This window comes from Phyllobates terribilis, unplaced genomic scaffold (genome assembly GCF_046119375.1).
Source record: "Phyllobates terribilis strain yellow unplaced genomic scaffold, ASM4611937v1 Scaffold_1019__1_contigs__length_468203, whole genome shotgun sequence".
NCBI classification, from domain to species: domain Eukaryota; kingdom Metazoa; phylum Chordata; class Amphibia; order Anura; family Dendrobatidae; genus Phyllobates; species Phyllobates terribilis.
In genome coordinates this window covers 440,512-468,204 of record NW_027363779.1, presented here as the reverse complement: position 1 = coordinate 468,204, position 27,693 = coordinate 440,512, and the positions used below count along the sequence as shown (strand labels likewise).

The 27,693-nt window shown below is 46.5% G+C and overlaps 1 protein-coding gene across 1 annotated transcript in view; it reads left to right on the top strand.

Moving 5' to 3' along the window:
- Positions 1-1,832: 1,832 nt before the first annotated feature.
- LOC141241677 (uncharacterized) overlaps positions 1,833-27,693 on the top strand; it is a 42,544-nt gene continuing 16,683 nt past the window's right edge. The window contains exons 1-8 of the mRNA XM_073668790.1: positions 1,833-1,969; positions 2,289-2,471; positions 3,010-3,133; positions 6,939-7,036; positions 7,116-7,194; positions 8,385-8,482; positions 8,605-8,719; positions 12,820-13,937. Of these exons, the coding sequence (XP_073524891.1) occupies positions 1,886-1,969; positions 2,289-2,471; positions 3,010-3,133; positions 6,939-7,036; positions 7,116-7,194; positions 8,385-8,482; positions 8,605-8,719; positions 12,820-13,937 (1,899 nt within the window). The 5' untranslated portion in view covers positions 1,833-1,885. The remainder of the gene's footprint in view (positions 1,970-2,288; positions 2,472-3,009; positions 3,134-6,938; positions 7,037-7,115; positions 7,195-8,384; positions 8,483-8,604; positions 8,720-12,819; positions 13,938-27,693) is intronic.

The window sequence follows — 27,693 nt, the reverse complement described above, 5'->3', positions numbered from 1 at the left end:
CTGGCGGTGGAGTTACCACGGTGACCGTCCCCCGCTGGCGGTGGAGTTACCACGGTGACCGTCCCCCGCTGGCGGTGGAGTTACCACGGTGACCGTCCCCCGCTGGCGGTGGAGTTACCACGGTGACCGTCCCCCGCTGGCGGTGGAGTTACCACGGTGACCGTCCCCCGCTGGCGGTGGAGTTACCACGGTGACCGTCCCCCGCTGGCGCTGGAGTTACCACGGTGACCGTCCCCCGCTGGCGCTGGAGTTACCACGGTGACCGTCCCCCGCTGGCGCTGGAGTTACCACGGTGACCGTCCCCCGCTGGCGCTGGAGTTACCACGGTGACCGTCCCCCGCTGGCGCTGGAGTTACCACGGTGACCGTCCCCCGCTGGCGCTGGAGTTACCACGGTGACCGTCCCCCGCTGGCGCTGGAGTTACCACGGTGACCGTCCCCCGCTGGCGCTGGAGTTACCACGGTGACCGTCCCCCGCTGGCGCTGGAGTTACCACGGTGACCGTCCCCCGCTGGCGCTGGAGTTACCACGGTGACCGTCCCCCGCTGGCGCTGGAGTTACCACGGTGACCGTCCCCCGCTGGCGCTGGAGTTACCACGGTGACCGTCCCCCGCTGGCGCTGGAGTTACCACGGTGACCGTCCCCCGCTGGCGCTGGAGTTACCACGGTGACCGTCCCCCGCTGGCGCTGGAGTTACCACGGTGACCGTCCCCCGCTGGCGCTGGAGTTACCACGGTGACCGTCCCCCGCTGGCGCTGGAGTTACCACGGTGACCGTCCCCCGCTGGCGCTGGAGTTACCACGGTGACCGTCCCCCGCTGGCGCTGGAGTTACCACGGTGACCGTCCCCCGCTGGCGCTGGAGTTACCACGGTGACCGTCCCCCGCTGGCGCTGGAGTTACCACGGTGACCGTCCCCCGCTGGCGCTGGAGTTACCACGGTGACCGTCCCCCGCTGGCGCTGGAGTTACCACGGTGACCGTCCCCCGCTGGCGCTGGAGTTACCACGGTGACCGTCCCCCGCTGGCGCTGGAGTTACCACGGTGACCGTCCCCCGCTGGCGCTGGAGTTACCACGGTGACCGTCCCCCGCTGGCGCTGGAGTTACCACGGTGACCGTCCCCCGCTGGCGCTGGAGTTACCACGGTGACCGTCCCCCGCTGGCGCTGGAGTTACCACGGTGACCGTCCCCCGCTGGCGCTGGAGTTACCACGGTGACCGTCCCCCGCTGGCGCTGGAGTTACCACGGTGACCGTCCCCCGCTGGCGCTGGAGTTACCACGGTGACCGTCCCCCGCTGGCGCTGGAGTTACCACGGTGACCGTCCCCCGCTGGCGCTGGAGTTACCACGGTGACCGTCCCCCGCTGGCGCTGGAGTTACCACGGTGACCGTCCCCCGCTGGCGCTGGAGTTACCACGGTGACCGTCCCCCGCTGGCGCTGGAGTTACCACGGTGACCGTCCCCCGCTGGCGCTGGAGTTACCACGGTGACCGTCCCCCGCTGGCGCTGGAGTTACCACGGTGACCGTCCCCCGCTGGCGCTGGAGTTACCACGGTGACGGTCCCCCGCTGGCGCTGGAGTTACCACGGTGACGGTCCCCCGCTGGCGCTGGAGTTACCACGGTGACGGTCCCCCGCTGGAGGTGGAGTTACCACGGTGACCGTCCTCCTACAAGGCTGATAATGAGCGGTCAGGTCGGCGGAGGAGGCCGCGGTGGAGTTTGTGGCTTTTCCTCCAGATTCTTCCGGATAAATGTCGGATATTTGGGGCAGAATTCAGTGATTGTCGTTATATCGTCCCCTGTGATCTCCATCTTCTCCTTTATGATGAAGACGCCGGCAGGACGAGATCCCTCCAGCTGATCCAGTGTTCATCCCTCCTTCTCCTGAATGACCCCGAGGATGGACGAGGACGAGACCACCAGAAGATTATTACACTTCACCCTGGAGATCATCTCCCTGCTGAGCGGAGAGGTAACTCCTCTACATTTCTATCAGCTTTATTGTGTTATGTAACAAGTGCGACATCGGGAAGAGGAAATCCAGAAGAGGAAGAGAAGGATTCTTTACTGTAAGAGCAGTGATTGTGTGCAGCTCTCTGCCAGGAGGAGTTGTCATGGGGATTCCCTATAAGAGCTGTAGAGGGGCCTGGATGTCTGTCCTGAGTGTAATAATATTCCAGGTTATGGCCCCAGATTACTGGAGACGGTTATTGATCCCGGGATTTCTACTGATTGTCAGATCTGGAGTCGGGAAGGAATTCTTCTCCCTAAGTGTCTCTCTCCATACACAGGATTACACAATAGTGAGGAAGACACCGGGGGAGGGTGTGACTCTCATCATCCATCTCCAGGAGTCAGGAGGGCGGAGCCCAGACCCCATCACAGAGCCTCCCCCGCACCCCCCGATACATGAGAGGAGGAAGAAGAAGATCCTAGAGCTCAGCAACAAGATGATTGAGCTGCTGAGCAGAGAGGTGACTGCTGGGACATTATACAGGACAGCACTGGAGGATTCTGGGTGATGAGCGGAGAGGTGACTGCTGGGACATTATACAGGACAGCACTGGAGGATTCTGGGTGATGACCGGAGAGGTGACTGCTGGGACATTATACAGGACTGCACTGGAGGATTCTGGGTGATGACTGGAGAGGTGACTGCTGGGACATTATACAGGACAGCACTGGAGGATTCTGGGTGATGACCGGAGAGGTGACTGCTGGGACATTATACAGGACAGCACTGGAGGATTCTGGGTGATGACCGGAGAGCTGACGCTGGGACATTATACAGGACAGCACTGGAGGATTCTGGGTGATGACTGGAGGTGACTGCTGGGACATTATACAGGACAGCACTGGAGGATTCTGGGTGATGACCGGAGAGGTGACTGCTGGGACATTATACAGGACAGCACTGGAGGATTCTGGGTGATGAGCGGAGAGGTGACTGCTGGGACATTATACAGGACAGCACTGGAGGATTCTGGGTGATCACGGAGTCGTTGTTGTCAGGCTCCTATAAGGTGTCAGGACGTCGCTGTCTATCTCTCCATGGAGGAGTGGGAGTATCTAGAAGGACACCAGGATCGGTACCAGGAGGTGATAATGGAGAAGCTCCGGCCTCTGACATCACCAGGTGAGAGGAGACTCTTGTTGGCTCCGGTGGATGTGATGACGTCTCTCGGCCTCGTCCTATAATAGATGATTTTTCTCCAGACTTGCTCTGGTTTTCTCTACATTTTCTCACAGCTTTCATTCCCTGATTATTCTCTTCTGATCTATGAGTCGCGGTTTCTCTGCTGTCGTCTTCATCAGTCTTGAGTCTTCGTCCTCGGCGGCTTCTTTCAGAAACTTTCACCTTCCTTAGAGCATCTGTCACATTTTGTCTGCAGATGTCCCAACTCTTCTGTCCATTCTCTCCTATGATTTCTTTCGGTACCGGAGTCTGATCGTTACTCAGCGGAGTCGGGGTTAATTTACTGATGATTTTCCATCTAATCTGCTGTCGCTTGTCCATACCTCTGAACTCTGTGTGGCATTGACCTGGTCTCTAATCTGAGCTGCTGTTAACCTGCGATTTCTGAGGCTGGTGACTCGGATAAACTAATCCTCAGAAGCAGAGGTGACTCTTGGTCTTCCTTTCCTGGGGCGGTCCTCATGTGAGCCAGTTTCTTTGTAGCGCTTGATGATTTTTGCAACTGCACTTGGGGACACTTTCAAAGTTTGCCCAATTTTTCGCACTGACTGACCTTCATTTCTTAAAGTAATGATGGCTAGTTGTTTTTCTTTACTCAGCTGCTTTTTTTCTTGCTATAATACAAATTCTAACAGTCTATTCAGTAGGACTTTCAGCTGTGTACCCACCAGACCTCTGCACAACACAACTGATGGTCCCAACCCCATTTATAAGGCAAGAAATCCCACTTATTAAACCTGAAAGGGCACACCTGTGAAGTGAAAACCATTTCCGGTGACTACCTCTTGAAGCTCATCAAGAGAATGCCAAGAGTGTGCAAAGCAGTCATCAAAGCAAAAGGTGGCTACTTTGAAGAACCTAGAATATAAGGCATATTTTCAGTTCTTTCACACTTTTTTGTTATGTATATAATTCCACGTGTTAATTCATAGTTTTGATGCCTTCAGTGTGAATGTACAATTTTCATAGTTATGAAAATACAGAAAAATCTTTAAATGAGAAGGTGTGTCCAAATTTTTGGTCTCTACTGTATGTATGTGTATATACACACACACACACACACACACACACACACACACACACACACACACACACACACACACACTTAGGTCCATATGAAACTCCTAAACCCTTCATCCAATTTTAATGTGGATCCCCTCAAATGAAAGCTGAAAGTCTGAACTTCAACTGCATCTGAATTGTTTTGTTTAAAATTCATTGTGGTAATGTCTAGAACCAAAATTAGAAAAACGTTGTCTCTGTCCAAATATGTATGGACCTAACCGTGTGTATATATATATATATATATATATATATATATATATATATATATATATATATATATATATATATATACATACATACAAAAACATTTGTTCTAATTTTGGGAGACAAAGCAAAAATAATGGGGACTTCAATCTGAGATCCTGGTCTGGTGGTAATAATAAGTGTAAGTCTCCCTTACAGGGATGTTTGTTCAGAAGATTATGTATTATGGAGCTTTTCTGTGGAGTCTGACCAGACAATCTCTCCTTGGCTCCCCGTGTTCATCAGTAAGCGCCCATGACCCCGGTGCCTGCTCTCTAGTTGTCCTTTCTACACATTGATAGGTACTAACCGCTGTGTACCGGGTGCTCCCCACAACACCGTCCTTCCGGGTTCTGTGACTTCGTACGTTAGAATCATAGAATCATAGAATGGTAGAGTTGGAAGGGACCTCCAGGGTCATCTGGTCCAACCCCCTGCTCAAAGCAGGATTCACTAGATCATCTCAGACAGATGTCTGTCCAGCCTCTGTTTGAAGACGTCCATAGAAGGGGAACTCACCACCTCTCGTGGCAGCCTGTTCCACTCATTAATCACCCTAACTGTCAAAAAGTTTTTTCTAATATCTAATCTGTGTCTCCTCCCATTTAGTTTCATCCCATTGCTTCTAGTCTTTCCTTGTGCAAATGAGAATAAAGATGATCCTTCTACAATGTGACAGCCCTTGACATATTTGTAGACAGCTATTAAGTCTCCTCTCAGTCTTCTTTTTTGCAAGCTAAACCTTCCCAAATCCTGCAACCGTTCCTCATAGGACATGGTTTGCAGACCAGTCACCATTCTGGTCGCTCTTCTCTGAACTTGCTCCAGTTTGTCTATGTCTTTTTTAAAATGTGGTGCCCAAAACTGTACACAGTATTCCAGATGAGGTCTGACCAAAGAGGAGTAAAGTCCGATAATGACTTCACGTGATCTAGACTGTATGCTTCTGTTAATACATCCCAGAATTGTATTTGCCTTTTTTGCTGCTGCATCACACTGTTGACTCATGTTCAGTCTATGATCTATTAGTATACCTAAGTCTTTTTCACATGTACTGTTGCTTAGCTCTATTCCTCCCATTCTGTATATGCTTTTTTCATTTTTATTGCCCAGATGTACTACTTTGCATTTTTCCCTGTTAAAAACCATTCTGTTGGTTGCTGCCCACTGCTCCAGTTTATTTAGGTCTTTTTGAATCCTCTCTCTCTCTTCTCTAGTATTAGCTATCCCTCCTAGCTTTGTGTCATCAGCAAATTTAATCAGTTTACCCTCAATTCCTTCATCTAAATCATTGATAAAGATGTTGAACAATACAGGTCCCAGGACGGAGCCCTGTGGTACCCCACTTGAGACATTCATCCAGCTGGATGTGAAGCCATTTACAACTACCCTTTGAGTCCGATCACTAAGCCAGTTATGAATCCACCTAACAGTTGCCTGGTCCATTGCATACTTGGTCATTTTTTCAATAAGGATGGTGTGAGATACTTTGTCAAATGCTTTGCTGAAGTCAAGATATACTATATCTACAGCATTTCCCTGATCCACCCAGTCAGTGATTCTGTCATAGAAGGAAATTAAGTTAGTCTGACATGACTTGTTAGTTACAAACCCATGCTGACTCTGGTTAATCACTTCATTCTTATCCATGTACTTACATACATGTTGTTTAATAATTTGTTCAAAGATGTTTCCTGGTATAGAAGTCAGACTCACCGGCCTATAGTTCCCTGGGTCCACCTTCTTCCCCTTTTTGAAGATAGGAACAACGAAGATAGTCGTACATGTGCCCTTTTTTCCTCCTTTAGAGTCAAATACAGAACTTGCTGCTTATTTTAGTGTTTATACCGAGGCGGATGTTGAGAGTTATCTCTATTTAAAGAAGAAGAAAAACACGGTAACCCGTCTTTTAGTAGATCAGGTTCTCTCCTCTTAGTGATCCCAGAGGATCCTGTCCAGGACGGAGGCCGTGTCCTCACGGTGACATCATGAGCTCTCAAAATACAATCACTGGTAAATGGTCACCGTCCTTCCCCCCAATCTCTATACAGTGATTTAGGAGAGAAGAAACCAATGGATAGAAATGTGGAGCTTTCTCCAGCTCCTCTGTGGTTCCATCCCTGGTGGAGACGAAACTTGGAGAAGTTGTGTTTTTTAGTACGGCTCCTTCATTGACTGATGAGGGTCTTCTCTGTCCCTCTCCTCAGGGTCCTCATCCTCCGAGTGCAGAGCAGAGAGCATTAGGCTTTGGTCTCGCTGATTATCACTTCATACTTGTGGCCCACAATGTGCTGGGACCTCGGTACCGGTGGTGAGGACCGCAACAATGTAATTTATTCACTGATACATAAACATAGAATTACCGGTTCTGAGAGACGAGTCTCATATATAGACAGATACACGGCAGGTCATGTATTCAGTCTCTGTGTCTCCACAGATGGATCCAGGGGGAGAAATCCACCAGAGAGATGTCCCCGTTCTCTGTATCCCCAGGACTGTCCAGAGGAGAATCACAATATCCCGGAGGATCATCAGGTAGATGACACTGAAGTCCCCACAGCATCTGACCATGATGTGATGGGATTTGAGCTCATCTTACATTTTTTCTTTTTAGGATGAAGATCTGATTAATATTAAGGTTGAAGTGATACATGGAGCCCAAGAGGCGACCCCAATATGGGCCGATCAGCAGGGTGAGGAGGGGAGACTGTCATGTCTGTTCTGTGGTCATCTACTACTACTTCCATCATTGCATGACACAATCTACAGTGGCATGTAAAAGTTTGGGCACCCCTGGTCAAAATTGCTGTTATTGTGACCAGTTAAGCAAGTTGAAGATGAAATGATCTCTAAAAGACCTAAAGTTAAAGAGGATACATTTCCTTTGTATTACCCTTGGACATTTGTGTGCTCAGATAACTTTGACCAATGATTCAGACCTTACTTAGCCTGTTAGGGTAAGGGTTCGTTCACTATCATCATTAGGAAAGGCCAGCTTTATCAAAACCCTGCCTACTCTAACAATGTGCCAAATAAACAGCAGCCATGGCTTCTTCTAATCCGCTGTCTAGCACTCTGAAAATGGTGGAGGCCCACAAAGCAGGAGAAGGCTATGAGCGAAGCGTTTTCAAGTTGCCCTTTCCTCGGTTCAAAATGTAATAAAGAAATGTCAGTTAACAGAAACAGTGGAGGTCAAGATAAGGTCTGGAAGACCAAGCAAATTTTCAGTAGGATTGCTATAGAGGCAAATCAGAACCCCCTCCTGACTGCAAAAGATCTTCAGAAAGATTTAGCAGACTCTGGAGTTGTGGTACATTATTATACTCTTCAGAGACACCTGCACAAATATGGCCTTCATGGAAGAGTCATCAGAAGAAAACCTCTCCTGCGACCTCACCATGAAATTCAGCGTCAGAAGTATGCAAAAGTACATCTAAGAAGGTCTAATGCATTTTGGAAACAAGTCTTGTGGACCGATGAGGTTAAAATAGAGCAATGATAAAAGTTGTGTGGAGAAAAAGGTCACATAATTTTAGGAAAAGAACATCTCGCCAACCATTAAGCATGGTGGTGGATCAATCATGCTTTGGGGTTGTGTTGCAGCCAATGGCACAGGGAACGGGTAGAGGGAAGAATGGATTCCATGAAATTTCAGCAAATTCTTGATGCAAACATAACACCATGTTAAATGTAAAAGATGAAAATATATATAATTTATTATTTATTGTTTTGCCTAAAATACAAAGGAAATGTCATCTTTAACTTTAGGCCGTTTAGAGATTATTTCATCTTCAACTTAACTGTTCACAATAACAGTAATTTTGACCATTGGTGCCCAAACTTTTACATGTCACTGCATTCTGTCACTATGTGTCTCCTACAGAAGGACTCATGGAAAGAAATCCACCAGAGAGATATCCACGTCCTCTGTATTCCCAGGACTGTCCAGAGGAGAATCACAATGTCACGGAGAGTCATCAGGTAGACGGTGCTGAGCCCTGTACCGGATCTGTATATGGGGGGACATTTCTGATCGAGGTCATAGATGTCACAGATTTTGGTGGTTTCTTGTATTGCGCTGATTGTTACATCTGATATATCAGGAGGAAGATCCAACTAAGAATAAAGTGAAGGACGAGACCGAAGAAGCGATGACGAGTGGGGATCAGCCGTGTGTGAGTGACGGGAAGGAGGAGATTCCTGTAGATGTTTCCACAGGTATGTAATAATGACCGGTGTGTGATGATGATGACTGGCGTATGACGATGATGATTGGCATGTGACTATGATTAGCTGTGTATGACGATGATGATTGGCATGTGACTATGATTAGCGGCGTGTGATGATGATGACTGGCGTATGACGATGATGATTGGCATGTGACTATGATTAGTGACGTGTGATGATGATGACTGGCGTGTGACGATGATGATTGGCATGTGACTATGATTAGCGGCGTGTGACGATGATGATGACTGGCGTATGACTATGATGATTGGCATGTGACTATGATTAGCGGCGTGTGATGATGATGACTGGCGTATGATGATGATGATTGGCATGTGACTATGATTAGTGACGTGTGATGATGATGACTGGCGTGTGACGATGATGATTGGCATGTGACTATGATTAGTGACGTGTGATGATGATGACTGGCGTGTGACGATGATGATTGGCATGTGACTATGATTAGCGGCGTGTGACGATGATGATGACTGGCGTATGACTATGATGATTGGCATGTGACTATGATTAGTGGCGTGTGATGATGATGACTGGCGTATGACGATGATGACTGGCATGTGACTATGATTAGCGGCGTGTGATGATGATGACTGGCGTGTGATGATGATGATTGGCATGTGACTATGATTAGCGGCGCCTGACGATGACCGGTGTGTGATATTGTATGAAGTCTCCGGTGCAGTGAAGCTTTATCCGCCGTCCACATCACAGCAGAAGCGTCCGGTGATGGCGCGGCTGCTCTTGTACAGAGTCCGGTTGCGCACCGATGAATAACTGGGCCGCATTCACACCTCTTAATGATTTAATAAGCACATTTTTAATTTTCCTAATTGTGTTTTTTAATATTACTTCCATCTTTTACTTTCATATTATTGTTACACAAGTCTCTTGCTGCCATATAAATGACTGAGCTTGCGATTCGGACAGAACCCCGGGGGAAGATTCCGTATAATGAGGCGCTGTGGACGCCTATGATCCAGTGATGTCCATCTTTTTCAGCGTGCATAAAAGCGCAGTCGACCAGAGGCTAGACGGAGTCCGGTGTAACTCTGCTGCCTCATTATTGTGAATGGATCCCTCGGGGGTGTCATCTGAATCATGTATTTTGTAGATTTAGATGGAAACCCCGATGTACAGTGGGTACGGAAAGTATTCAGACCCCTTTAAATTTTTCACTCTTTGTTTTATTGCAGCTATTCGGTAAGTTCTAAAAAGTTCATTTTTTTTCTCATTATAGTACACTCTGCACCCCATCTTGACTGAAAAAAAACAGAAATGTAGACATTTTTGCAAATTTATTAAATAAGAAAAACTGAAATATCACACGGTCATAAGTATTCAGACCCTTTGCTCAGATTTTGAGCTAGTACAGCCATGAGTCTTCTTGGGAATGATGCAACAAGTTTTTCACACCTGGATTTGGGGATCCTCTGCCATTCTTCCTTGCAGATCCTCTCCAGTTCCATCAGGTTGGATGGTGAAAGTTGGTGGACAGACATTTTCAGGTCTCTCCAGAGATGCTCAATTGGGTTTAGGTCAGGGCTCTGGCTGGGCCAGTCAAGAATGGTCACAGAATTGTTCTGAAGCCACTCCTTTGTCATTTTAGCTGTGTGCTTAGGGTTATTGTCTTGTTGGAAGGTGAACCTTCGGCCAAGTCTGAGGTCCAGAGCACTCTGGAAGAGGTTTTCATCCAGGATATCTCTGTACTTGGCTGCATTCATGTTTCCTTCAATTGCAACCAGTCATCCTGTCTTTGCAGCTGAAAAATACCCCCATACCATGATGCTGCCTCCACCATGTTTCACTGTAGGGATTGTATTGGGCAGGTCATGAGCAGTGCCAGGTTTTCTCCACACATACCGCTTAGAATTATCACCAAAAAGTTCTATCTTCATCTCATCAGACCAGAGAATCTTATTTTTCATAGTCTGTGAGTCCTTCATGTGTTTTGAGCAAACTCTATGCGGGCTTTCATATATCTTGCACTGAGGAGAGGCTTCCATCTGGCCACTCTGCCATAAAGGCCCGACTGGTGGAGGGCTGCAGTGATCGTTGACTTTGTGGAACTTTCTCCAGTCTCCCTACTGCATCTCTGGAGCTCAGCCACAGTGATCTTGGGGGTTTTCTTTACCTCTCCTACCACGGCTCTTCTCCCACGATTGCTCAGTTTGGCTGGACGGCCAGGTCTAGGAAGACTTCTTGTGGTCCCAAACTTCTTCCATTTAAGGATTATGGAGGCCACTGTGCTCTTAGGAACCTCGAGTAATTCAGAAATACTTTTGTAACCTTGGCCACATCTGTGCCTTGCCACAATTCTGTCTCTGAGCTCCTTGGGCAGTTCCTTTGAGCTGATGATTCTCATTTGGTCTGACATGCACTGTGAGCGGTGACATCTTATATAGACAGGTGTGTGCCTTTCCAAATCAAGTCTTATCAGTTTAATTAAACACAGCTGGACTCCAATGAAGGAGTAGAACCATCTCAAGGAGGATCACAAGGAAATGGACAGCACGTGACTTAAATATGAGTGTCTGAGCAAAGGGTCTGAATACTTATGACCATGTGATATTTCAGTTTTTCTTTTTTAATACATTTGCAAATTTGTCTGCATTTCTGCTTTTTTTCAGTCAAGATGGGGTGCAGAGTGTACTTTAATGAGAAAAATAAATGAACTTTTTAGAATTTACCAAATGGCTGCAATGAAACAAAGAGTGGAAAATTTTAAGGGGTCTGAATACTTCCCGCACCCACTGTAAGTGTTCAGCGTACAGAACAGGATAAATATGATCCAAAATGTTCTGTACCCCAAAATGCCACCACGAGCTTCTACTCAACCCACAAAAAACAAGTCTCCACTCAGGTTCATCATCTGTAAACAGTAATATAGGGGGTGTCCATATTACTGGTAGCACAAAGGCTCTGGAAAAGTGACTTGGCTCCCACTTAAAGAAATCCAGTGACATCTGCGCTCCCAAATCCAAATGCCCCCTCCTCCTGGGCCCCACAGTGTGCAGTTACCATCCACATGTTTGGCATTACTGTAGCGAGGAGAGACAATTTATTTCTCATCACTACACCTGTAGATACATTTCCATAGGGGTGTAATTTCCAAACTGGTGTCACTTGAGGGGGGATTCTGCTCTTTTGCCACTTCGGGGCTCTGTATATGGAGTCTGCAAACTGTTCTACTAAAGTTTGTTCTCCAAGAGTCAAATAGCGCTCCTTCCCTCCCGAGTCTCGCCATGTGGCTAAGCAGTACTGTACAGCCACATATGGGGTATTGCCCCGTTCAGCAGAAATTGTATAAAATTATGACGTCATTTTTACCCATTTTCCCTTGTGAAAATGTAAAATCTGGGGCTAAAATAAAAATATAGTGGTAAAAACGTAATTTTTTTTTCTTCACCGTTCAATTGTATAACATTTTGTGAATCACAATTACCTTGCATTCATTGGGAAAGTGCGCGGTGGATGCTGGGTGTGACGCGCGGGGAAACCCCACCAACAGCCAGGCGTCCACCGCGGGGATCGCATCACCGAGTCACGCCTGACTTGACGTGACATCAGCGGAAGCAAGAGCCGGCTGCAGCCGGGGGTCGCGTGATGCCGGTGAGTGGCCAGCGATAGCGCCGCTCACAGCCAATAAAGACAAAGCTAGGTAATTAAAATAAATCTTCTCTCAACGGGTTAATTACATTGGGGGCATTTTTAATAGTAGTGGACAACTTCTTTAATTGCGTGGACACTTTTCTATACTAAGGGCAAGATATGAAGCTTGAGAGTGAAATGGCACTGGAGGTCCATTAAGGGAACCTGCCATCAGTAATTACCACTTAAAGAACTATTTGCTGTCTAATCTCTGCCACCCCTGACTTGTGCCAATGTCACCAGTTTATAAGTGTCATTCACTTTACCCGTCATTGTGTTAATGTTATGGCATGTAGTTGTCCTCCTTATTACCGGTACTTTCACTGACGAGGGTCTTCATTGTGAGCTCCAGAAAATACATTCAGAAATCTCTTTTGTGTTGAAGAAAAAACTCACATCTAATTCATCTTTCATCCTGATAGGAAATCCTTGTGAGAATAACGGTTCATCACTAAATTGTAAAAAAGAAGATATCTGGGAGCACTCTAATGGAGAAAACCTCATCTCCCTTCCTGTACCTCCTGGACTTCACAGCACTTCACTTTCTTATAATCCTCCTAATCATGAGGAATCATCTCCTGAGCAATCTCACATTGTTACCAAAAGTCCAGGGGGCAAAGTGGATAAAAGATTTCAGTGTGACAAGAAATTTACAAAAAGCTCAGATTTTTTAACACACAGAAAACACAAAGGTAAAAAGCCATACTCCTGTTCAGAATGTGGGAAATGCTTTACATATAAATCACAATTTGTTATACATGAGAGAATTCATACAGGAGAGAAGCCATTTTCATGTTCGGAATGTGGGAAATGTTGTAGAAGTAAATCAGAGCTTGTTACACATCAGAGAATTCATACAGGAGAGAAGCCATTTTCATGTTCGGAATGTGGGAAATGTTGTAGAAGTAAATCAAACCTTGTTAAACATCAAAGAATTCACACAGGGGAAAAACCTTTTTCATGTTTACAATGTAGAAGATGCTTTCCAGATAAATCACATCTTGTTACACATCAGAGAATTCACACAGGAGAAAAGCCGTATTCCTGTTCAGAATGTGGGAAGTCCTTTACAGATAAAAGGAGTCTTATTCCACATCAGCGAATTCACACAGGAGAGAAGCCATATTCATGTTCAGATTGTGGGAAATGCTTTACAAATAAAGGGAATCTTATTACACATCAGAAAATTCACACAGGAGAGAAGCCGTATTCATGTTCAGAATGCGGGAAATCTTTTATGAATAAATCAAATCTTTCTGTTCATAAGAGAATTCACACAGGAGAAAAGCCATTTTCTTGTTCAGAATGTGGGAAATGTTTTAAAAGTAAATCAGACCTTGTTATACATCAAAGAATTCACACAGGAGAAAAGCCATTTTCTTGTTCAGAATGTGGGAAATGCTTTACAACTAAAGGGAATCTTATTACACATCAGAAAATTCACACAGGAGAGAAGCCGTATTCATGTTCAGAATGTGGGAAATCTTTTATACATAAATCACACCTTGTAAAACATGAGAGAAGTCATACGGGAAAGAAAGTGTAATTATGTTCACTGTGTTTTATAAAGTTTAATAAACATTGTTCAGCATAAATGAGTACACCCCCTTTGATGAGTAAGATTTTATTTAATAGCTCACTGAACACAAGATCAATTTCTAAAATTTTGCCAACACTAAGTTTCATAGAACATTTTTTTTGTAATCAAAACATGAAAGTAATAATATAACTCTCATTACAAAATCTTCAGTTTTACTCAAATTAGTTGATGCAAAAATGAGTACACCCCACATCAAAAGCTACTACATCTATTATTTTGTATGGCCTCCATAATTTTAAAGGACGGCCCCAAGTTTTCTAGGCCTGGAATGAACAAGTTAGTGACAATACTATATCTATCTTTTATCTCTCTTTCGATAACGAGCTCTTAGAGCCTGGATGCTGGATGGAGCGATGACAACTTGTCTCTTCAGAATTCCCCATAGGTGTTTGGTTGGGTTCAGATCAGGAGACACTTGGCCACTGAATCACTGTCACCCTGTTCTTCAGAAATGTAACAGTGGCCTACCAAGGGAACAGAGTGATGGCAGCATCTTTTCTTTCACTACAGAGCAGAACATCTGTGAATTCAAGATACCATCAATGAAATGTAGCTCCTCATGCAGCCGCACATAAGGACACGGCCACCACCAGGTTTCTCTGTAGACACCATTTCTCATTGTATTCCTCATTTGTCCACCATTTATCTTGGTCTCATCACTCCAGAGTATAAAGTCCCAGGAGTCTTCATATGTTTCCGCATGTGTCCTGGCAGATTGTAGGGCGGCTTTTTTGTGCATGGGATTTAGGAGAGGCTTTCTATGTGGACAACACCCATGTCTGCCATTCCTCTATAGAAAAAATTGTCTGCTTTCAGCTCATCTCTCAATGCTTGGATGAAAAATCACAGTTGGGAAGGAATGGACGGGACAAAGAAAGTTACTGATAATCAAGCACTTGTTTTCCAGTGTGAATAAAACCAAAAACTTTTATTGAACAAATTAAAATCATAGAAACATTAAAAAACAGATAGGAGCAAAACATCTCTGCGTTTCTACCTGGCATTTGTGTTCAGTTCTTCTTCATGACATAATAAATCACCAGTAACCGGCTTCTTATACACATCATAGTGTCTAATGCACAGCGGAGACCCCCAGCCCCAAATGGACATGTGCAAGTATGTCTACATTACCCCTATGGACGATCATATGTCCACAACAAAAAGCATCCGTGCAATAGAAGAATGAAGTGTCTGCATCTATAATGTGTATATTATGTATAATTACTATAAAAGAGGAAAAAACACAATTCAGTAAATGGATACAAGGTCTGAACGAAGCTTCATATCACTGGGGAATCTGGAGTCCAATTCCAGAATCCACAAGGCTTCTCGGGGGTGTACTTTTTATACCAATCTCCCCCTTAGCTGGTCTGGTGACATATTCAATACCCACAACTGTAAAGTGATTAATCCCTATTGTGTTGTATGAGATGTTGTGATGCTGGAGATGTATTACGTGTTGTGGGGCCAAGAACTTCCCTAACGTGTCCCCCAATGCGGTGACGTAAGGGTCTGACCGTGCCCCCCACATATTGCAGCAGACAAGCTTCACATTGTATGGTGTCAATGACGTGTGGAGCTACAACTAATGAGATGTCGGATATTATAGGGTTTATTATGGTTAGTAGATGCAGACATTTTTGCTTTGTGCACAGACTTGCACAAACCACATTTATTTCTTCCACATTCAATGAAACCTTTGGTGTTTGTCCTCCACGTGTCAGTTGTCTTTCTTGTTGCTGGATCCTTGTCAGTGTATAACATAGGTAAATGTTTTCTGGTAATATTCACTATATTATAGGAATCTTCTCTGCAGCCAGTATTGAATGTATCTCTAGACTGATGGATGTTTCCTTCTTTGTGCGTTTTCGGTAATGTATGAAATATTGGACATTGTGGGTGATTTTCCTTTAATCGTTCTATTTGTTTGGCATTAAGTACAGCCGATACCAAACCCTCCTCCAAAAGACAATGTAAGGGGGGTATTGAAAGAATTAGTAGGATCTCCATCTAGAGTGCGGCATATATTAGTATCGTCATCCATGTTCATAACCTCCGGCTCATGCAACCCACTATCCAGAGCTGTAATCGAGCCCCCTTTATCTGCAGCTCTAATGACTTTATTAGGGCTGTGCTCAGGGCCGTATCTGGCATTCATGCTGCCCTAGGCACTTTAAGTGGTCACGCCCCCTACTGGTAATTCATACTAGAAGTGCTCATACCCTTTAGGCCCCCTTCACACGTACCGGAGACACACACGTACACCCATTATAATCTATAGGCTGCGCACATGGTCACACGGACCGGACATATCCGTTTTTTGCCGGCAGCTCAGACGTCAGTACGTCCTGCACACAGATGACATAAAGTGTGACATCCGCACACACGTCTGTGTGACACGTGCCGGAAGAGAGTGCAGAATAGAAATGACAGATATTTAGGTGTTAGATGTGCAAAGAGCGAGATAGATGATCGATATCCGTGAGATATATAATTACTGCCCTGTGTGTGGAGTTTACTGTACTTGTGTTTAGCTAATAAATTAAAAAGATGTGGAATCCTCCCTATTTTTGATAACCAGCAAAGGTAAAGCAGACAGCTGTGAGCGGATATTATCAGGGTGGGAAGGTCCTCGGTTACTGGGCCCTTCCCAGCCTAAAAATACCAGCCCTCAGCCGCCTCAGAAATGGCGCACCAATTCAGGTGCTTCGCACGGCTCTTCACGATTGCCCTGGTGCGGTGGCAATCGGGGTAATGGTGGTTAGGGTTGATGACAGCTGTGATTTGTCATAAAACACAGCTATCTTCAAGCCCTCAGGTTAGTAATGGAGAGGGAAAGGAAAGAGATCCCGGCACTCACCTGTAGTCAATCATTTATTCCACATCCACAGATCTGCAAAACGTTTCAGCTCCTCCAGAGCTTTTCTCAATTGTGGCCAATCACATAGAAATACAACATTTATATAGAAAAAAACAAGGAAATGACATCACAATGAAATAAAAAATGAAGAAAACCACAAACATTCATATAATCATATTAGTCTCATTATATAAAATATACACTGCTCAAAAAAATAAAGGGAACACTTAAACAACAGAATATAACTCCAAGTGGATCAAACTTCTGTGAAATCAAACTGTCCACTTAGGAAGCAACACTGATTGACAATCAATTTCACATGCTGTTATACAAATGGAATAGACAATGGATGGAAATTATTGGCAATTATCAAGACACCCTCAATAAAGGAGTGGTTCTGCAGGTGGGGACCACAGACCACATCTCAGTACCAATGCTTTCTGGCTGATGTTTTGGTCACTTTTGAATGTTGGTTGTGCTTTCACACTCGTGGTAGAATGAGACTTACTCTACAACCCACAGAAGTTGCTCAGGTAGTGCAGCTCATCCAGGATGGATGGCACATCAATGCGAGCTGTGGCAAGAAGGTTTGCTGTGTCTGTCAGTGTAGTGTCCAGAGGCTGGAGGCGCTACCAGGAGACAGGCCAGTTCACCAGGAGACGTGGAGGGGGTCGTAGGAGGGCAACAATCCAGAAGCAAGACCGCTACCTCCGCCTTTGTGCAAGGAGGAGCAGTGCCAGAGCCCTGCAAAATTACCTCCAGCAGGCCACAAATGTGCATGTGTCTGCACAAACGGTTAGAAACCAACTCCATGAGGGTGATATGAGGGCCCGACGTCCACAGATGGGGGTTGTGCTCACAGCCCAACACCGTGCAGGACGCTTGGCATTTGCCACAGAACACCAGAATTGGCAAAGTCACCACTGGTGCCCTGAGCTCTTCACAGATGAAAGCAGGTTCACACTGAGCACATGTGTCAGAGTCCGGAGACGCCGTGGAGCGCGATCTGCTGCCTGCAACATCTTTCAAAATGACCGGTTTGGCAGTGGGTCAGTAATGGTGTGGGGTGGCATTTCTTTGGAGGGCCGCACAGCCCTCCATGTGCTCGCCAGAGGTAGCCTGACTGCCATTAGGTACCAAGATGAGATCCTCAGACCCCTTGTGAGACCATATGCTGGTGCGGTTGGCCCTGGGTTCCTCCTAATGCAGGACAATGCCAGACCTCATGTGGCTGGAGTGTGTCAGCAGTTCCTGCAAGATGAAGGCATTGAAGCTATGGACTGGCCGCCCGTTCCCCAGACCTGAATCCGATTGAGCACATCATGTCTCGCTCCATCCACCAACGTCACGTTGGACCACAGACTGTCCAGGAGTTGGCGGATGCTTTAGTCCAGGTCTGGGAGGAGATCCCACAGGAGACCATCAGCAACCTCATCAGGAGCATGCCCAGGCGTTGTAGGGAGGTCATACAGGCACGTGGAGGCCACACACAATACTCAGCCTCATCAGGAGCATGCCCAGGCGTTGTAGGGAGGTCATACAGACACGTGGAGGCCACACACAATACTCAGCCTCATCAGGAGCATGCCCAGGCATTGTAGGGAGGTCATACAGGCACGTGGAGGCCACACACAATACTCAGCCTCATCAGGAGCATGCCCAGGCGTTGTAGGGAGGTCATACAGACACGTGGAGGCCACACACAATACTCAGCCTCATCAGGAGCATGCCCAGGCGTTGTAGGGAGGTCATACAGGCACGTGGAGGCCACACACAATACTGAGCCTCATTGTGACTTGTTTTAAGGACATTACATCAAAGTTGGATCAGCCTGTAGTGTGTTTTTCCACTTTAACCCCTTCCCGATCCGTGTCACACCGTTTGTGACATGGAAAACAGTTCCTTCCCGACCCATATCACAGCGTCTGTGACATGGAGGGAAAGAGCCCCTGCAGCGCCTGCGAGCGGGGTCGCTCAGGTTTCACAGTTGCTACTGCAACTGGACATCCTGAAGTCGACCCCCCGGGGGGTGGATTAACCCCCCCGTGCCTGGGACCCCTCCGATTGGCTGTTTCATTTTCACTTTTAATGAAACTGCCAATCGGTATGAATTAAATATTTCACCAATGAAAATTGGTGTAATATTTAAATCTGGGCATGGCCTGATGCTTACAGCATCAGCCATTGGCTGGGGGGAGTGTCACCTCTGCCCCCCCCTCCCCCCAGATCTGATTGGGGGGCTAGCGTCACATGGATACTAGCCCCAATCAGATGTGGAGGGAGTTTTTAATGATGGCCGCAACTGCCCGTCCATGGATCGTGTGCCGGCCGTTGTGGACCCTCTGCTGCTGCCCCCCCCCGTGGACCCTCTGCAGCTGCCCCCCCGTGGACCCTCTGCTGCTGAGCTCGTGGATCGCTTCTGCCGCCGCTGATCGCCTGCTGCCGCTGCTGATCTGCATCAGGTAGTATTGCCCCCGCTCCCCCCTCCCCCCTCCACTTTCATACCTGCACCCCGACCTCCGCTCCCTCTCCCACGTCTTCATCCACCGGCTGCTGCTCTCCTTCTGACAGCCGGTGGACTGTGATCACAGCAGCAGCAGGCTCAGTGTAAATGCCCTGCTCCTGTGATCAAGCCCACCATCCCCCAGTCCCAGTGATATCACCCCCCACCTCCCAATAATCACCCCTCCCCCCAGTGTTCACCCCCCCGTCCCCAGTGTTCACCCCCCCTGTCCCCAGTGTTCACTCCCCATCCCCAGTGTGCACCCCCCCATCCCAGTGATCACCCCCCTGCTGCTGGCTCCTGCTCCGCTTTCTTCCCCAGTAATCACCCCCCTGATGCTGCTGGCCTCCTACCCCCCTTGCTGCTGCCGGCTCCTGCCCCAGTGATCACCCCCCTTGCTGCTGCCGGCTCCTTCCCCAGTGATCACCCCCCTTGCTGCAGATGTTGGCTCCTCCTTCCCTTAGGCCCCCCCTACCCCTGACAGCCCCCTACGCCTGACAGCCCCCACACGTGACTGCAGAAGGTTACACAAGCACACACACACACGTACACTCACACTATAATAAAGTTTCGATTTTTTTTTTTTTTTACACACGCACACAGCACACAAAATGTCCCGCCCGTCCCACTCATCCCAGTCTAGGGCGTACTCAGCTTAGGAGGCTATGTCAGGTTGGTGTGTGTGTTGTAGTGTGTGTGTGTGTGTGTGTGTGGTGTGTGTGGTGTATACACTACAATATACCACACCGCGCACCAACCTGACATACACTACACAATGGTGTCCACTAACAAATTGGAACCATGTTGCGTTTGGAGAGTCCCTGTGTGCCCAAACATTGGAGCTCCCCAACAAGTGACCCCATTTTGGAAACTAGACCCCCCAAGGCACCTATCTAGATGCATAGTGAGCACTTGGAACCCCCAGGTGCTTCACAAATTGATTCATAAAAATGAAAAAGTGGAAAAAAAAACACTTTTTTATTTTTTTACGGATTAATTTGTGAAGGACCTGGGGGTTCCAAGTGCTCACTATGCATCTAGATAGGTGCCTTGGGGGGTCTAGTTTCCAAAATGGGGTCACTTGTGGGGGAGCTCTAATGTTTGGCCACACAGCGGCTCTCCAAACGCGACATGGTGTCCGCTAACAAATTGAATGGAAAATCGGCTCAAATTGTTAGCGGACACCATGTTGCGTTTGGAGAGCCCCTAATGAGCCTAAACAGTGGAGCTCCCCCACAAGTGACCCCATTTTGGAAACTAGACCCCCCCAAGGCACCTATCTAGATGCATAGTGAGCACTTGGAACCCCAAGGTGCTTCACAAAATGATCTGTGAAAACAAAAAAAGTACTTTTTTTTTTTTCACAAAAATTTTCTTTTAGCCTAAATTTTTTAATTTTCACATGGGTAACAGGATAAAATGCATCCTAAAATGTATTGGTCAATTTCTCCTGAGTACACTGATACCTCATATGTGGTCATAAACCACTGTTTGGGCGCATGGCAGGGCTCAGAAGAGAAGGAGCGCAATTTGACTTTTGGAGCTAATTTTCCATTCAAAAAGTAAAATGGCGCTCCTTCCCGTCTGAGCCCTGCCGTGTGCCCAAACAGTGGTTTATGACCACATATGAGGTATCAGTGTACTAAGGAGAAATTGACCAACAAATTTTAGGATGCATTTTATCCTGTTACCCATGTGAAAATTAAAAAATTTAGGCTAAAAGAAAATTTTTGTTAGAAAAATAAAAATGTTCATTTTTTTCTTCCATGTGGCTTTAGTTCCTGTGATGCACCTGAAGGGTTAATAATCTTCTTGAATGTAGTTTTGAGTAGCTTGAGGGGTGCAGTTTTTGGAATGGTGTCACTTTTGGGTGTTTTCTGTCATAAAGACCCCTCAAAGGGACTTCAAATGTGATGTGGTCACTAAAAAAATGGTTTTGTAAATTTTGCTGGAAAAAAGATAAATTGCTGATGAACTTTGAACCCTTCAAACTTCCTACCAAAATTTTTTTTTTTTTTCAAAAAGTGTGCTGATGTAAAGTAGACATGTGGGAAATGTTATTTATTAACTATTTTGTGTCACATCACTCTCTAGTTTAGTAGAATAAAAATTCAAAATTTGAAAATTGCAAAATTTTCACATTTTTTCCCATATTTTTGCACAAATAAACGCAAATATTATCGACCTAAATTTAATACTAACATGAAGCCCAATATGTCACGAAAAAACAATCTCAGAATCGCTAGGATGCGTTGAAGTGTTCCAGAGTTTTTACTTCGTAAAGGGACACTGGTCAGAATTGACAAAAATGCCAAGGTCTTTAGGGTCAAAATAGGCTGGGTCCTGAAGGGGTTAATTTTGGGGTTGACTCCAAATCCAGGCCTCCGTTGGTTAATAAATGTGATTTCCATTGATGCTTTTTGTGTGATTTTGTTGTCAGCACATTTAACTTTGTACAGAACAAAGTATTCAATGAGAATATTTCATTCATTCAGATCTTGGATGGGTTATTTCAGTGTTCCCTTTATTTTTTTGAGCAGTGTATATACACAAAGATGAAAAAACGGCCATAACAAAGTATATTAACTATCAAATAAAATATGTAATTTTACACCAATACACATCGCCACAAATATATATATAGGAAATGCAAAAAAAACCAATCATTTTTATTTATATAGCGCCAACATATTCCGCAGCACTTTACAATTAAGCGGGGACATGTACAGACAATAAATTCAATACAAGGTAAGACAGTTTAAACAGTTACAGTAGGAGCGAGGGTCCGGCCGCTCGCACGCTTACATTCTACAAGGGAATGGGGGGACACAGTAGGTGAAAAGTGCTTGTTATTTCAGGTCTGATAATTATAATAAATAGGGATTTTCATATAAAGCTGCATGATCCGGTCATCAGCCCGTATGTATAAGTGCAATAATCAAGTATCGAGTGCAGTTATCTTGTGCATGGAGGGTGTGGAGACAGATGAAGAGTAGGGAGCAGATTCTGAATAATATTTAGGAGGGAACAGGGGAAAGTAGGTTTACTGAGTTGTTGAGGTGGTCGGCTTGTTTAAAGAGATGGGTTTTTAAAGCGCGCTTGAAGACATGGGGGCTAGGCATCAGTCGGATCGTCTGGGGTAGAGCATTCCAGAGAACTGGCGCAGCACGAGAGAAGTCTTGGAGACGGAGGTGCGAGGTTCAGATTATGGAGGATGTTAGTCTTAGGTCATTTGTAGAACGGAGGGCACGTGTAGGGCGATTTACAGAGATGAGAGAGGAGATATAAGGCGGTGCAGAACTGTGGAGAGCTTTGTGGGTGAAAGCAATGAGTTTATATTGGACCCTGTAGCGAATGGGCAACCAGTGTAATGACTGGCACAAGATGGAGGCATTGGTGAAGCGGCTGGACAGAAATACGACCCTGGCTGCCGCATTCAGGACGGATTGGAGAGGAAAAAGTTTGGTAAGAGGGAGACCGATCAGAAGAGAGTTGCAGTAGTCCAGACGAGAGTGAATAAGAGCGATAGTAAGAGTTTTAGCAGTTTCAAAGGTGAGAAAAGGTCAGATTCTGGAGATGTTTTTAAGATGCAGGTGACAAGAGTGAGCGAGTGATCGGATATAGGGAGTAAAGGAAAGGTTAGTGTCGAATATGACCCCAAGGCAGCGGCCGTGCTGCTGGGAGTTATGGTTGAACCCTCCAAGGTAATTTCAATGTTAGGTAGAGTTAGGTTGGTAGAGGGGAGAAACACAAGAAGTTCAGTTTTGGGGAGATTCAGTTTAAGATAGAGGGAGGACATGATGTTAGAGACAGTGGACAGACAATCCTTGGTATTTTGTATTAGGGTAGGGGTGATGTCAGGTGAAGAGGTGTATAGATGGGTGTCGTCAGCATAGAGAAGATACTGGAAACCAAATCTGCTGATTTTTTGTCCAATAGGGGCAGTGTATATAGAGAAGAGGAGGGGGCCTAGGACTGATCCCTGCGAACCCCTATAGTAAGGGGAAATGGAGAGGAAGAGGAGCCGGCAAAAGATACAGAGAAGGAGCAGTCAGAGAGGTAGGAGAACCAGGAGAGAACGGTTTCCTTGAGGCCTATAGAGCGGAGCACAGTGAGGAGGAACTGGTGATCCACAGTGTCAAATGCGGCAGAGAGATCCAGGAGAATCAGCAGGGAGCAGTGACCTTTGGATTTAGCTGTTCGTAGATCATTAGAGACTTTAGTGAGGGCAGTTTCAGTGGAGTGTAAGGAGCGGAAACCAGATTGTAGAGGGTCGAGGAGAGAGTTATCTGAGAGATAGCGAATTAGACGGGAGTGGACCAAGCGTTCCAGGAGTTTAGAGATGTAAGGAAGGTTAGAGACAGGTCTGTAGTTAGCAGCGCAGTTCTGGTCCAGGGATGGCTTTTTAAGTAAAGGGGTTATGATGGCATGTTTAAATGAGGAGGGAAAGATACCTGAAGAAAGAGAGAGGTTAAATATTTTAGTCAGGTGAGTGGTGACCACCGGTGAGAGAGACTGCAGGAGATGTGAAGGTTGTAGATCGAGAATAAATGAGAAGCTGGGTAACTTCTTCTTCTGTAACAGGCTCAAAGATGGTTAGTGAGCTTGAAGTGCGGCAGGGAAAGGGATCCAGGCACTGAGGAGATTGGGCTGAGATGTCCTGATGGATGTGGTTGATTTTTTCTAGGAAATAAGTGGCCAGAACCTCTCCGCTGAGGTTGGTGGTGGGGGCCTGTGCATTAGGTTTCAGGAGGGAGTTTAAGGTTTCAAAAAGTCGTTTTGGATTGTTGGACAGTGAAGTGATGAGGGTGGTGAAGTAGGATTGTTTGGCCAGATGAAGGGCAGAGTTATAGGTTTTGAGCATGAATTTATAGTGGATGAAGTCCGCTGCTAAAAGAGATTTTCTCCACTGATGCTCAGCACACCTAGAGCAACGCTGAAGAAAGCGTGTTTGCATTGTGTGCCAGGGCTGCCGTTGTCTGTGTCGGGTCTTTCTGCATGTAGAAGGTGCTGCTTCATCTAGGGCGCTCTTCAGTGTATTATTGTTGTGTGACAATGCCAAGTCTGGACAGGAGAGGGAGGAGATGGGGGCTAAAGATGTGTGGAAATTGTCCATAAGCAGCTGGGTATTAATGGTACGTGTATTCCTAGAAGTGTGGAAAGTGGGGGTGTCCCGGGGGAGGAGACAGTTCTTGACAGAGAAGGAAGGAAGGTTGTGGTTCGACAACAGGAGAGGGGAGTTAGTAAAGTCATGCAGCAAGCATAGACAGGAGAAAACCAGATCCAGAGTATTCCCGTCTTCATGTGTAGGAGAGTTAGTAACCTGTGAGAGGCCGAATGAGGGGGTTAGAGAAAGTAGATGAGAGGCAGATTGGGAGAGGGGATCATTGATGGGGATGTTAAAGTCTCCCATGATGAGGGTAGGGATGTCACAGGATAGAAAGTGAGGAAGCCAGGAGGCAAGGTGATCCAAGAACTGGTGGGAGGCGCCTGGAGGGCGATACACAACCGCCGCTCACAGGGAGAAGGGTTTGAAGAGTCTGACGGTGAGGACTTCAAAGGAAAGAAACATAAGTGAGGGAACTGGGGGGATGACCTGGAAAGCACATTGTGGTGAAAGGAGCAAACCAACACCTCCACCCTGTCTATTCTCAGGTCTGGTGGTATGTGAAAATTTCAGCCCACCAAATGAGAGCAGCAGCTGCGATGGTGTCTGAATGCTGTTTCCAGGTTTCTGTAATAGCCAGAAGGTGAAGGGAATTAGAGAGGAAAAAATCATGAATGTAAGTTAGTTTGTTACACAGAGACTGTGCGTTCCAGAGAGCACAGTGGAAAGCAAAAGGAGAGGGCATGCACTGAATGTTACTAAGATTAGCAGGGTTTCTATATGCAGCTGGAGGAGAGTGGTGTATGCTAGTGGAGGGAGGACCAGGGTTGGGGGAGAGGTCGCCAGCGACTAGGAGAAGGAGAAAAAAAGAGAAAGAGCAGGTGGTGCAATGATTTGTATGAACTTTTGCGTGCTGTATGGAGGTAGTGGATGGTTTGGAGTGGGTGAGAAATGGCAGTAGAGCCTCAGAGTTGTACATGAGAGAGGGGAGAAGGGAGGGGTGGATATGGAGAGAGTGCACAGAATGTGTTAAAGGGTGGGCGAGATGTGAGAAAGCAGAAGTTAAAACAAGTAAGATAATAATCATCGTACCATTTAACTATACGCACCAAAGTCTAAAAACATATATCATAATTCACCCACAACACATTCTAATTCTCCTCTGTATATCATAAATGGGAAGGAAAAATTATTGACCTAATTTATATATTATTTATTTTACATTTTTCGCAATCTCCACTTTTAAATCTGTATCTGCCGCCTGCAGTCTATCAGCAGTCAACAAGATTAAATCCAGAGAACACTTATTAATCTGCTTGAATTGATCGCAGAAAGTCCCATCCTCTGAAAACAGAGTGGGGCGCAGGTGGACTCGCAGTCCTCGCGATAGGCGTTTTTCTCCACAGTATTCCATTACAGTTGCAGCATGAAGTTCATAGGAGACTCACCTTTTGGATTCTTTTCCCAGTCACGTCTCCTGAATTCACTTGTGGATATTTTGAGAAAGTCCGTAGATATCGTTGTCTGAGACAAAATACCAGGTGATAGAACAAGTGAGTGCTCGTAGGAGAGGAGGCGGCATTAAGAGAAGGTTATTAAGGAGGGAAGCCTTCTGGATATTGACTGTAAATCGTCTGTCTCCTAAAGGCCTGAATCTAGAGTATAATGTGAGTCCGTCAGTAGAGCTGGGGGACAAATGTTCCCTTTCTCTTCTTTCTTCTTGCAGACAGTACAGACACGGTGGTCTCGCTGGAGCAGATACCGCATTGTGCACTAACACATCTATGGTTATAGAAATGATCGGGGTCAGGAATGAAGTTGAGATTTGATGAAGGTTTTTTATGGATAGAGCAACATTGGATTCCGGGGAAGAAGCTTTCACATTACTATTTGTGGCTTCGGCTCTTATGTTGTGATAATGTCGGTATACTCATTGGTTTTCAGTATGTAGACAGTGATCAGGTCATAGAAGGGTTATGGGTTTAGAATTGCTTTCATTTCTCATTGGGTGAATATTTTAATATCTGAACGGACGACTAAATTATCAGCATTAGAACATTTTAATAAAAAATTTTAAAATTAAAAAAATAGGAGAAAAAAAATATGAAAAATTCTCCAGACCCTCATCACAAGATGGCGCCGAGAACTCTGCACAACAACATGGAGAGGAGGAGATGGCGCGGGAGGATGCTGAGGCTGAGTCGCCCCCGGGAGAACCTGAGCCTACGTAAAGACAGGTATCTGTACAACTCCGCTCTGCTATACAAGACACAGACGTATCTCTTAGGCCGGGGTCCCACTAGCGTACGGTATGCGATGCGAGACCCCCCGATGCGATATGCTAATGACACTCGCTGCTGCTCTGCTGCGAGCGGGAGCCGAATGTCAGTGCTCCATGCTCTGATCCTCTCGCACGGCTGCGGAGGGGACGGGGAGATCACTATCTCCATCTCCTCAGCTGCTGGCATTGGCGGGAATCGCACTGCACTCGGGTGGTATCTGAGTGCAGCGCGATGTTTCACACACACCTGTAGATTATATGGGTGCATGCGATCCGATCGGAGCTGGAAAACAAAACGCCGCTGAGCAGAGAATCCGAGGATTACTGGGTCCGGACGCAGTCTGGGGTTTTATCAGATTGAAGTGAGAGCGAGCCCTGACTGGGGAAACAGGTGAACTTACTATAGATGTGGACCTGATGAGACTACTGGACTTACAGAACCTCCGGGAGCAGAGAAATCCTCATCACCGGAGAAAGCGGCCACTATGTGACGTCAGAGGGAGGAGGAGCCGGAGGAGCGACTGCGCCGGGATCATCTGCAGATCTGGGCGGGGCATTGACCCTGAAGGGGAGGAGCTGCGGTGACGTCATCACTGTCACATGACCGCAGCCTCATCACAGCTCCTTCACCATTATAATAACTTTATAGTTTATAGAATCATTACAGTCTGTGAGGAAACACTGCGGAGCCAATCACCACCCGAAGCCCCGCCCCCTGATCACATGGCGGTGACGTCACCACAGGTCCTTCACCACCTCTTTCCTGAGCCCCGCCCCCTGATCACACGGCGGTGACGTCCTCACAGGTCCTTCACCACCTCTCTCCTGAGCTCCGCCCCCTGATCACATGGCGGTGACGTCACCACAGGTCTATCACCACCGCTCTCCTGAGCTCCGGCCCCTGATCACATGGCGGTAACGTCACCACAGGTCCTTCACCACTTC